Source organism: Elgaria multicarinata, chromosome 16 (genome assembly GCF_023053635.1).
Source record: "Elgaria multicarinata webbii isolate HBS135686 ecotype San Diego chromosome 16, rElgMul1.1.pri, whole genome shotgun sequence".
NCBI lineage: Eukaryota > Metazoa > Chordata > Lepidosauria > Squamata > Anguidae > Elgaria > Elgaria multicarinata.
The window spans coordinates 28,178,871-28,191,243 of NC_086186.1; the positions used below are offsets into that span (position 1 = coordinate 28,178,871).

At 47.0% G+C, this 12,373-nt stretch overlaps 1 protein-coding gene across 4 annotated transcripts in view; it reads right to left on the minus strand.

The window, feature by feature from the left end:
• The window catches only part of MEGF11 (multiple EGF like domains 11), a 286,399-nt gene that overhangs the window by 136,961 nt on the left and 137,065 nt on the right, over positions 1-12,373 (minus strand). For all 4 annotated transcript variants that reach the window (XM_063142441.1, XM_063142440.1, XM_063142439.1 and 1 more), the window contains 2 exons: positions 4,143-4,389; positions 2,220-2,340 (listed from right to left, as the gene is read on the minus strand). In XM_063142441.1, coding sequence (XP_062998511.1) covers positions 2,220-2,340; positions 4,143-4,389 — 368 coding nt within the window. The remainder of the gene's footprint in view (positions 1-2,219; positions 2,341-4,142; positions 4,390-12,373) is intronic.

The following is a 12,373-nucleotide window of genomic DNA, read 5'->3' on the forward strand; positions in this document are numbered from 1 at the left end:
GCAGCCTCCATTCCGCCCCTGCCCCTGCCGCGACCCTGCATTTTAAAGTTATGCTAAGAAATTATGACCGGTTCAGGACCACCTGAGAAATTCATGGCTGAGTGCAGATTTGAACCCAGATCTTCCTGGTCCAAGTATGCATTGACTGTGCCACATTGGTTTCCTATTACACTCATTTAGGGTGCAATCCTATGCATGTTTAGACAGAAAAAAAAGCCCTACTGGGAGTTGTAGGACTTCTTTCCGTCTAAACATGCATGGGGTTGTGCCCTTAGAAGCTTCTCAAAACATATCCTAAAGCCACACGGACCTTGGCTCCCGCTGTGATGGCTTATGCAGACAGCGGCAACAAGGGCAAATGTCTTGTTGAAGTTCAGTTCTGTCAAGCAGCTGTAGTGCTGTGCAAAGTACTGGAGGGCCTGAAGTAGGCAGGAGATGCCAAGTGCTTTGCTCTATGGCAAACCAGGATGATCAGGGGTCTGGAAACAAAGCCTTATGAAGAGAGACTGAAAGAACTGGGCATGTTTAGCCTGGAGAAGAGAAGACAGAGGGGAGACATGATAACACTCTTCAAGGACTTGAAAGGTTGTCACACAGAGGAGGGCCAGGATCTCTTCTCGATCCTCCCAGAGTGCAGGACACGGAATAACGGGCTCAAGTTAAAGGAAGCCAGATTCCGCCTGGACATCAGGAAAAACTTCCTGACTGTTAGAGCAGTACGACAATGGAATCAGTTACCTAGGGAGGTTGTGGGCTCTCCCACACTAGAGGCCTTCAAGAGACAGCTGGACAAGCATCTGTCAGGGATGCTTTAAGGTGGATTCCTGCATTGAGCAGGGGATTGGACTCGATGGCCTTGTAGGCCCCTTCTAACTCTACAATTCTATGATTCTATGTGTCTGAAGGAACAAATAGGGCAAGATATGCAGAATCACTTTCAGTCCAAGGGCCAAATTCCGTTGCGGAGAAGCACTCAGAAGAGGGTGAACATACGGAAAAGAGGGCAGGGCTCCTCTATCTTTAACAGTCGTAAAGAAAAGGGAATTTCAGCAGGTGCCATTTGTATGCATGCAGCTCCTGGTGAAATTCCCTCATCATTACCACAGATAAACCTGCAGGAGCTCTGCCCTCTTGACCAGATACAAAAGAGGGGCAGGGCTCCTGCAGCTTTGACTGTTGTGATGAAGAGGGAATTTCACCAGGTGCTGCATGCATACCAATGACACCTGCTGAAATTCCCTTTTCTAGACAACGGTTAAAAGCTGCAGGAGCCCAGTCCTCCTTTCCATATGGTCACCCTAACCAGAAGCCACACTCCAGTGCTGGGCTGGCCCGAAGGCAAAAGGAGCAGGCCAAAATGCCAAACATACCAGCACCTCTCAGTTTAAAGTTCTTGCTGCCGGAAGGCATTGCAACCTTTTAGAATGGGGGGAAAACTGCACAAAAGCCAGGAAGTCACCAAATGATTGGTTGGCTGGAAAAAGGGTGCGGCTTTATGGGGAATTCTGAAGCGCCAGGTTTGGCCCCTGGGCTAGACATTCCGCACCCGTGCAACTGAGGCATGGCTGACTGCGTGCAACTCCTTCTGTGAGCTGTATTCTTTAGTTTTCATAAATTGTCAGGGTTAGTGCACGGGAGCGCTTTGCCTTGGACTGGGCCCTTGAGTCCCCATTTGCCCAACACAGTACCCAAACACCAGCCTGTCTTTTGCCCGCATGTCTGTCTCTGGCCCTTGGGCCTAGTTTGCCTGACATGGTGCCAGATGTGCAGTCTGTCCGTGCCTGGGTCTCCTGCCCCTGCCCCTCTGATCCGCAGCTGCAGCCTGTCATGACGTTAGGTCCTAGGCCTGATGCAATGATGAGGTGTGCATGATATGGTGGCAGCTTCCTATGTGTACTTGTCTGCTACAGAAGTCCTGCACTGCAGAGAATTCTAGGGCATGTTCTAGGTCCCAGTGCAGAGGCCTGGGAAACAGTGGCCAGGCCTCTTGGGCCTCCCTGTTGAGTCACATGAGCCACGAGTTCATCCTAAAACACACCCAACCCTCTCCTGTGGCTGCACATTAGATTTCAGATTTTACAGACACTCGTTGACTCTAACACTACCTTGCAAGTGGCTTGCAGTGCTCAGTTATGCAAAGGTTAAACCCACCAAATGCATGTACACGAAAGCATGTGCCACAGGGTGCATGGCTGCAGCTGCACCGTGGGATTACGTACCATCCATCCTGGGGGACAGGCACATTCTCCAGTGATGTGGTGACAGGTTCCTCCATTTTGGCACGGACATCGCTGTTCACACTGCGCTCCGTGGCTGCCTGGAGGGCAATTGTCTTCACAGCTTTACAGGAGTCGTTGGAAGGGGGGTGGGCAGAAACCGGAATGAGATACAAACAGATACAAAAATAATTTATGTTAGGAAACTATGTGGGCAACCCATTATAGCTCCGTTGGAGCAGCGCTTACACAAATCATCAAACATGCCGTGAATTCCGATCGACAATGTCAATGGTAAAATGTAGTTAGCCAATATTTATTGCTCTAAACAAAGTTGCCTTTGTCTCAAACCCTTTGATTGTGTTAAGAGATCCTTATCCACAAAGACAATCACCTCTGGTTCATGAGAGCGAAAAGCGCTTCCTGGGGGACTATTTCTGAAGATCAAATGTTGCTTTGGTGACAACCTGTTGAGTTGAGTTGTGAGGCGGGTGGAGGTGGGGAGGGAATGTGGTGAATTCCCCAACTCAACAAGTATTCCCAATACTGTTGTATTTGGCCTGGCCCCAAGGGTTGTGTCTTCCCCAGGCACTTTGGGGGCTGGGAATCATGGTAAAAAATGGACGGCATTTGGGATAATTGGGCCAACAGAATCTATCAAGAACAGGTAGGTAGTGACGTGGGTTGGAATAAGGTCTGAAGAGCCAGGGACAAGGAACAGCTGGAGGAAAGGGGAGTACAAGGCTTAGAAGGACAGGGTTGGGGAAGTACGCAGGCCTTGGAAGAGCCTGAGGCCAGGGACAATTCATACAACCTCCCCAAGAATGCTAATCTGGAGTGATGGATCCAGGGGAGGTTAGCACACATTGAAGCAATTGTTGTGCCGTGTGAATTTCTAACTTATGCTAACCCTTATGCTCAAAGTGACCAACGACATGTATAAACATTTACAAGAATGTGTAATCAAGTCATTCCCATTATACTAGAACTTGTGTTCTCTCAATGAGGCCGACATGCAGGTGGTTCAGAGCTGAGAAAAGGAAGTACTTTCCCCACACGAGGTGCAGTTAACTTACAGAAGATCACTTCACAGCAGAGGATATGACTACCAACAGCTATTAGCAATGTCATGAGAACTCAATAGAACCACCATGGGCCCAAAAGGAGGTTCCCATGGGCCACCATTTATGGCTAGCGGACTTTTTCTGGGTCACAAGTTGTGCAGGCCGACTTTAGAAACTAGGGAACTGTAAGTGGAACATGTCAAACAACTGTGACATTGAGGCCTTCGCTAGAGCAGGGGTTAGCCCGGTGCGAGGGCTGAACTCGCCCCTGTGCGTCCAGATGATGCACAGGGGCTCCCGGGCCCAGGCAGGGGTCAACCCTGCCTGGCCCCGGGGTATCTGGCTACAGTTGTTGCCCGGTATTTCCCGTGGTCTCAGGCTGAGCCCGAGACTGCGGATGTGTAGACCAGTCTGCCACTTTTCCTGGCTACCGCAATTACTCCCGAGTAGCCGGGAAAAGCGGCGGACGGGGCACAGCACTCCGCAGGAGCACTGGGCCCATTAGGGGAGGGTGGGGAGATGGGGGGTGGGGACATCGCAGCCATGGTGGAGAAATCGGGGACGGGGGGGGAATCGGAGAGCGGGGAACCCTTTTTTAAAAAACAACAACCCTTACCTGACTCGGTGGTGCACTCCTGCACATTCGGCTCCTTTAAACCTAAAAGAAAATGGCGGACGCTACAGGGCTTCCATGCAGCCCGTCACGTCTGACGTGTGGAAAGGAGCGACAGCCCGTGCTACTGATAGCGCGGGCTGGCCCCTCCTCCCACACGGATTTTCAGGTAGGTCTAGCAAGGCCCTAAGAGAAGGCAAAAAGTGACCACGATGCCTGCACGTAAAACCTATCTGTCGTTCAACTTACAATACGCCTGTGTATCCAGGAGCACAACGACACTCTCCAGTCTTGTGGTCACAGGTTGCCCCATTGTGACATTGGCACTTCAGCTGGCAGCCTTTTCCGTAGCTTCCCGGATCACACAAGTCCTCGCAGCGCCATCCTTTATATCCAGTTGCGCAGACGCAGGCACCAGTGATGGGGTTGCAAAGAGCTTCGTTCTGGCATTGGCAACGGTTGCTACAGTGTGGTCCCCAGTGGTCACTGTCACAGCCTGGAAATAAAGACACGCTCACTTATAAACTCTATCAGCGGAACTTCTATGAATCAGCTACCTAGGGAGGCTGTGGGCTCTCCCACACTAGAGGCCTTCAAGAGGCAGCTGGACAACCATCTGTCGGGGATGCTTTAGGGTGGATTCCTGCATTGAGCAGGGGGTTGGACTCGATGGCCTTGTAGGCCCCTTCCAACTCTGCTATTCTATGATTCTATGAAACTTCACTCCATCATCCCTTGGAGGTGTAAGAACAGAAGCACACACATCTCAAGCTGCATCACCTTTATCAACAACACTGAGCAGTTTTGCATAGTGAGCAGCAGACTTACCACATTTGAAAAAGGGCCACAGAGCTCCCCACATCAAAAACACACGTGGGTAGAAATCCTGCATTTTTGGGGCCAGTTGAGAGCAGTTGCTGACCCTGTTCAGACGACATGCTAAGCCATGGCGGTTCAGCATTCTGAGTTAAACATTATAGCTGAGTGAGTCATGTGAACCATGAATTAGCATTTCACGTGAACCATTCCTAATCATGGTGGCTAAATAACCACGGTTTAAACAAGCTCACTAACCATGTGCTGCAAAAAGGTTAGCGGTCTAACTATGGCTTAGGGTGTTGTCTGAACAGGCCCACTGGGTGTGACCATGGAGGCGGGATGTGGACCAGAAGTTCGCTCAACCTGTTCGCTGGTTACATTTGGGTCTCAGCCCTAGGGCCTATCTCTAGAAGGATCATTCCAGAAAACTCACCCCCCCCCCTATTTTAGGACTTCATCTATTAGGGATGAGAGAACCAGGGATACTGAAGCTCACCGAATTTCTCCGAAATTTTACTTCAAAGCTCGGTTCGGTTCGGTTCACTCCTGTTTTCGTTTGCAGCCCGTTTTGCAGCTTGTTTGAATAGGAAAATTTGCACATTTTGAGAAAATTGTGCGTTTTGAGAAAGTTGTCTGTTTTTCAAAAGCTGCGCATTTTTAAGCAGGTTTTAAGCATTTTTCAAGTACACATTTTGCAGATGCAAGCACAAGTTCGGGAATAGGAGAACCTTTTTGCCACGTCATGCACTCTGTTTGTGTTCATGTTCAGGATTGCAAATGGAGCATTTTTGAATGATTTGTGAACTGAAACGAAATTCTCATGCCTGCCTGTCTAGACCAGCACAGTGAGGTGTTATCCGCCAAGTGCCCACTTCAAATCTCTCCTCTGCTACGGATTCTTAAATGTGTCAAAAATGAGCCTCAAAATGCATCCCTTCGTTCCTTTCTTGGGAATAATGAGACCGACGTCTGCGGCATACATCCGACTGACCACCTAATGGGAGGTTTTGCAGTCATGTCCATAGGAGGCACCGCACCACATCTGACAGGCAAATTACAAAATCAGGCATCATTTGGTCACTTTTCCACATCTGACTTAAAACACATCAAGAGAACTTGGAAAAGAAGCCTTGAAGGGAATTCACACAACACCTACCGCAACTGAAAGGTAAGACATTGATGAGCCCTCTTCTCTGGGGGGGGGGGCAGGATTTCCTGGAAGCACATACAGTACCTACCTGCACATGGCCAAGTGGGATCTAGGCTCACAATCCCAGGCTAAGGTTTCTGGAATGGCCACCCATATGGCAAGCTTAGGAAACTACCTTCTACTGAGACAGACTATTGGTTAACTCAGCATAGTCTTCTCTACAGTGACTGGCACTGGCTCCTCAAGGTTTCAGGCAGAGGCCTTTCCCAGCATTACCTGGAGATGTTGGGGGTGGAACCTAGGACCTTCTGCATGCAAAGCAGGTGGTCCACCACTGAACTATGGCCCAGAGTGCTGGCTCAACAATGCTAAAGGGCCTTGGTACGGAAAGGGCCTTCATTTCTAAAGGCGTAAGACTCTACTGATGCTTCTCAAAGTGGGAGGGTGACAGAGGTGAAGGTCTGGGACATTAGCAAGCTGCCTTGTCCTGAATCAGACCATTGGTCCAATCTGGCTCAGTCTTGTCTACATTGACTGGCAAGTAGATGGCTCTCCAGAGTTTCAGGTGGGTTTCCCCCCCAGTCCCACCTGGGGATGCCGGGGGCTGAGCCTGCAGCTTCCTGCACATGAAGCATGCGTTCTACCACTGAGCTACATCTTTAGCAATCTTCTTTTGAACCCGAGGGCAGTTCCAGAGCCAGATGGCTGTGTGTGTATGGGGAAGGGGGACTGTTGTTGCTCAAAGGGGGAAAATATATTTTAAGAACGAACAAACCACAGAGCGCATGGGGAAGTGCATAATGCAGATCTTTAGAGCGCAGCCAGCGCTGTGGTAGCACAGAAGACGTGGCGCAGTCCAATCTCCCCGTGGCTCTCAGGGCGATCGTGTCCTCTGGATTTGCAACAACAACGACACGTGAACGGGCCCTGTCAATTCAGCCACTTCACTGTGCATTGCTTTTACTGCATAATAAACAGGGAAGGATTTATCTCCTTTCCCTACAGAAGGGGATACCGGAGCTACATAGAGCTGTTGCTGGCCAATTTTACGCGGTCCCTCCCAGCAGTAAATATGCCTTGTGGACAGTGCTTGGTTTGAGTCTTGGATGACCTGGGCTTTTGTCCTGAAGAGAATGCCTCTGAACGTATGCAAACTGCCTTCCCCTTGCCAGTGAGAACCACATACGCTACGGGGAAAAGCTTCCAGACCCAAAGGTTAGGCTCCTGGGAAATTGCGCATCTCAGCAACTCCGGTCTTAGAAACAAAACCCTGACATTGGGCTCTTCTCAAACATTTGGACAGTTCTTGGCAATCAATTGAGTTATCCCAGTGAGACGGCATCATTAGCACTCTTAAAAAACACATCACCTGAATCCTTCTCCTGAGAGAATGCTAATAAGGAAGCAACAATCTTTACAGCAAAACCAAATCTTTGTGTCCTTACAGGATCTGCCTTAATTTGACCTTATTTCAGCATTTCTCTCTCTTGCACTCTCTCACTTTTAGCATGTGACAAAATCTGTATTCTTTACACGAGGTGTCAGGGGAGCTTTATAAATATTCCATCAAAGGTAAAGAAAAGGGAGACTTCTTGGCCCAATCTAAAGCCAGGAGAGCCAAATCCCCTCCTGATTTTACACCACGGGGCACCCTGGAGCTTCCTCATTTATGCCTAATTTACATCGGGATGAGGAGGAGGCAGAGAGAGCAAGATTCAGCCAGGATAATAAACTATTCCAGAACATTTCTAACGTCAATTTTTAAAACTTTAAATAAAATACTAATCTTATTAGGAAGACAGATAATGAACTGAAGGAAGCAAGCTGAACCTGAGATGAGGAGATGCTAGAAGGGTGACAATTAGGGAGAGTTACTTTATTAAAAAAAATTGAAAAGAAGATAGCCAATAAAATCTTGATGCAAAAGAAGTCAAGGTTTCGTTTAATAATGAAAATCAGCTTTATAATAGAATGATAGAAATAGAGTTGCAAGGAACTCTTTAGGCCACCGAGTCCCATCACTTGCTCAGTGCAGGAATCCACTGATGGCTGTCCAGTCTCTGCTTGAAGACCTCCAGCTATGGAGAGCCCACTGCCACGACACAGGCTCTGAACACCAGGCCCGGCCACGGACACTCCCTGCTCAAGCCAAGCACCACCGCTTGATACACCTGAGGCAAGGGACAAACACCGCCTTTCTCCAAACTATGTGGAGAAAGGGGTTTAAATGGAGAAGGATTTCAATAATAAAACAATGTGCTGTGAATTATATGTGCTGAGGTGAATTATTGTCAGAGTGGGGGCTAAATGAATAAACTTCAGCTGATAAATGCCAAACAGACACGTGGGATTTTTGTGGTAGTTAAAACAAAATAATTAAAATTTATTTTAAAAGTTCACAAGCTTTGTTTCAAAATAAAACATTTAAAAACCTTTTTGAAACCTCTCATCCAATCCTTTCACCCATTCACATGCAGGCTTTCCTGTCACACACACATTCACTCTTGAATTTTATTATCACTATTGTTTATTCTACACAAACTGTCTATCTGCACACCCTACTCAAAAGACACCACTCTCTATACTGAACCTCAAACTCTCCAGTACTCAAGTACTCTACACACAGAGAACTAAAGCACAAAAGGCTAAATACTCTAAGAGTACCTAAAAGTCTACCCCAATCCCCTCAGTCATTCCCATTGAGTAGTTTTTCCTGAGGTTCATCCAATATTTTCCTTCCTGTATCTGAAGCCCATTATTATGTGTCATCGTCTTGGATGATAGAGAACAGGTTGTGGTCCTCCTCTGTGCGACAACCCTTTAGGTACTTCAAAAGTGTTATCATATCCCCCTCAGTCTTCTCTTCCCAAGGCTAAGTCAACCCCCTTCCTTACATCTTCCATTGTAGGACTTCCTTTCGAGTTCCCTGATCATCTTTGCTGCCCTTCTCTGAACTTCGTCCAATTTATCGGAATCCTTCTCAAAGTGTGGTGTCGAGGTGAGGTCTGACCTCACCAGAGAGGCGTGGAACCATCACTTCCCGTGATTTAGAAATTATACTTCCGATTGATGAAACCTAAAGTTGCATTTGACATCATGCAGCTGACTCATATTCAGTTTGTGATTGACTACAACTCCCAGATCCTTTTACACATGCTATTGTCAAGCCAAGTGTCCCCCATTTTATACCTGTGCATTTGATTACTCTTTCCTGAATGAAGAATGTTGCAGTTGCCTATGTTAAATTTCATTGTTATTTTCTGCCCAGTTTTCTAACCGATCACAATCACTTTGAATGTTGTTTCTGTCTTCTAAGGTATTAGCTATCCCACCCAATTTTGTGCCATCTGCAAATTTGATAGGCACTCCCCCATCACTTCCTACCTGACTTCCCATGCGAGCTTTGATCTCTCCTTGGATGTTGGTGACCGACCTGTTTCCCCCCCTCTACAGATCAACATGTAACCAAACCCCGGGAAAAGCAGCTCCCATACTGCTATCGCAGTATATGTTGGGAGTGTCTGCTCCAACCTTTGGAGTTCTTTCTTCAGACCCATGAGAGGTAAACAAGGCAAGGGAGGGGGGAAAATCCACAGCATTTGTCAATTCTCTATGAAAAGATAAATTATCACACAGAAGAGGAAGCTAATGCCGCCTTCATTTTTCTAAAGAGATGCAAAGATGTCCTTGGCTCCTTGAGGGAACCATCCACCTGATTCTATCTCAACTCGGTAGTCTCCATCTGATAACACTCACAGCTAATGCAGTCACGATTTAATCTTGGACAACCATCTCATTAGCCACTGACTCTCCCAAAAGCAATTGCTAATTCAATTGTGGAACGTTAAAAATCTCACTTTCTCTTTTCTTTAGCTCTGTTTGGAAAGGTTCCCTTGCCAACAAAGAACTGCCCCGCAGTGTTCTATTAAAAATAACGTCTTAGCCATTTCACCTCCATACTATTACTTTTTTGTTCTTGGCCTAATAATGTAAAAGGAAGTAATATGACGTTTTGCCTCTAATTGATAGAACGAAAGTTGAGAACGTCTGCAAACCCAGCTGGCCAATTCTCGTAACGATCTTGCCGTATTTTGTAAGGGAAACGCATAAAGGATTAAGTGAGAATCTAGCGACAGAAACATCAAACGGAGGTTATAAAGTGATTTTTAATCAATGGCTACTTTGACCATTATGGAGGGGAAAGAAATATTTGAAATGCCTGCTACTCTTTACAAAGCATCCTATTATTTTTGTAGACATTACAGCCCCGTTAAATGAGGTTCTAGTTACTTATCCAGATGATTAGTTAAAAAACTGCTCCCAGCATACTGTAGCCTTTGCGGGGTAAGTACTCCCGGATCCAGTTCAAAGGCAATAGCCCAATATTCAGGCTGCACGTAATGTTCTGCACAGGTAGCTTTGCTGTGGGCTGTGAGTGAAGGGAGATTGCTGCCCTCCTTCCATAACATAAAAAAGAGCCTGGATAATATACAAGAACTCAGTTCACAAAAAGGGGACTCTTAATTAGATATTTTTTTCAATTCACATTTTAAGTTTGGCAATTTAACACTACGTACAAAAATGGTTATATTTAGAAAAAAAAAAACGATGAACAAATTGTGTATATTAGGAAAACGTGCACACAAAAACACTTTAACCTATGGGGGAAATTAAAAATGTGCACTTTTGGAAAATTACATCTAAAAAGGTGTATATTTGTAGAAATGTGTGTGAAAACATGCACACATTTTCGTATGGATTTTTGAAAGCTTTTCAGAAATCAATATGGAAATGGGATCTGACTGCAGAAATCGAACAACCTGGCCAAAAGCAAATTTGACAGTCTCAAGGCAGAGTCAGGGCCAGGTCAGGGGTATGGCTGTGCCCAAGTGGTGCTGAGAGCCATTTCCTGCTGAGGGGTTTATAGTTTTCAACTAATCCTGGAGATCAATTGAGGTGAAACAGACGCTGTGTTGAGAACAGGAACCAAATTGCCTGGAGAGGCCATATGGAATTTTTTGGGTGTCGTTAATCTGTTGACAACTTGCAGGTCTAAAATAGATCAGAGTCTCCCTGAACTCATTTGGAAATGTGAAGTAATAGGAATAATATCATAAGAGATGTTGCAATAGGAGAACCTTTTTCAGCTGCTCTCTTCTGCGAGAGGCTGTAGATGTCTTGGAGAAGAAAAGGTGAAAGCGGAAAAGAGCAAGAGAAAAGCCAGAAAGACTTGGCTAGTCCAGCATTCTCTTTGCACAGCGGCCAACCAGATGCCCATTGGAAGACCACAAGCAGGACAAGAGAGCAACAGCACCCTCTGGCTCATATTCCCAGTAACTAGAATATTCTGTATTACTGCCTTGATACTGAAGGTAATGGCTTGCCATCGTGACTAGTAATCACTGTCAGTTTTATCTTCCCTGAATTTGTCTAATGCCCATTTTGAGCTGTCCAAGTTGATGGTCATCACTACATCTTGAGGGAGTGAATTCCATATTTAAGTACATGCTGCATGAAGTATTTCCTTTTATCTGTCCTGAAATCAGGTTCATTGGATGATCCTGGGTTGTAGTACTGAGAGGGGGAAAAACATCTCCCGATCCACTTTTTCCATATCATGCAGAATTCTATAGGGAGACTTTGTGCATGCGGGGAAAAAAAAGGGGGGGGAACTCTATCCCTTCTCAACAAGCAACCTCTGGCTTGCCAGACACAACAGAGGGCATGTCTACACCACAAGGGTGTAGGGGAGGATCGCGGACTTACCGGCTTCCACGATCCTCCCTGGGTGTCCAGAGGTCCACATGATGTCCTGGAAAGACATCACAGCTGCCTTTAAAAAAAAAAATTAGCAAAAGGAGCGCACGTGCGCTCCAACGAAAAGGTAAGAAGAAAAACACTCCGATCACGCTCCCCCCCGATGGGCACAGAGCGCCTGCAGAGCTTCATTCCCGGTTCCCGCCTCCTCACGTTTACTCACGAGGAGGCGGGACGAAGCTGGGACGGCCACCCACACCTCCCGCAGTCTCAGAACAATCCCGAGACCGCGGGAGAAATCAGGCTAAAAGCCGTCCCATTTATCCTGGGGAAATGGAGGGATCATCCTTCCCTGTCCCTGGGATCCCCTGTGTGTCATGTGGATGCACAGGGACAATCCCCGGGATAAGGACTCATATAAACATGCCCAGAGACACACTTAGCCAACCAGGCAGCTTTTTGAAAGTCATCCTCCTAAGGTCATTCAGACAAGTTCCAACTATTCAATGAACAGTACCCTGCAATGATACCAAGAATACGGGGCTGTCTACATGGGTTAACAGCCCCGCAGTGACTGCACAGTGACGCTGCGTTGGTTATACGCTGCAGCAGTCACTGCAGGGCTTTCTCATGGAGCTGCATGCTGGAAAAGTCAGGCGTGGAAAGCAACCTGCGATTGGTCGCTGGAAGCCAACTAAGGGGCAGGGGGTGGGCCCAGCAAGGTGAATGGCCCGCAGAAAGCCCGCACTGTCTC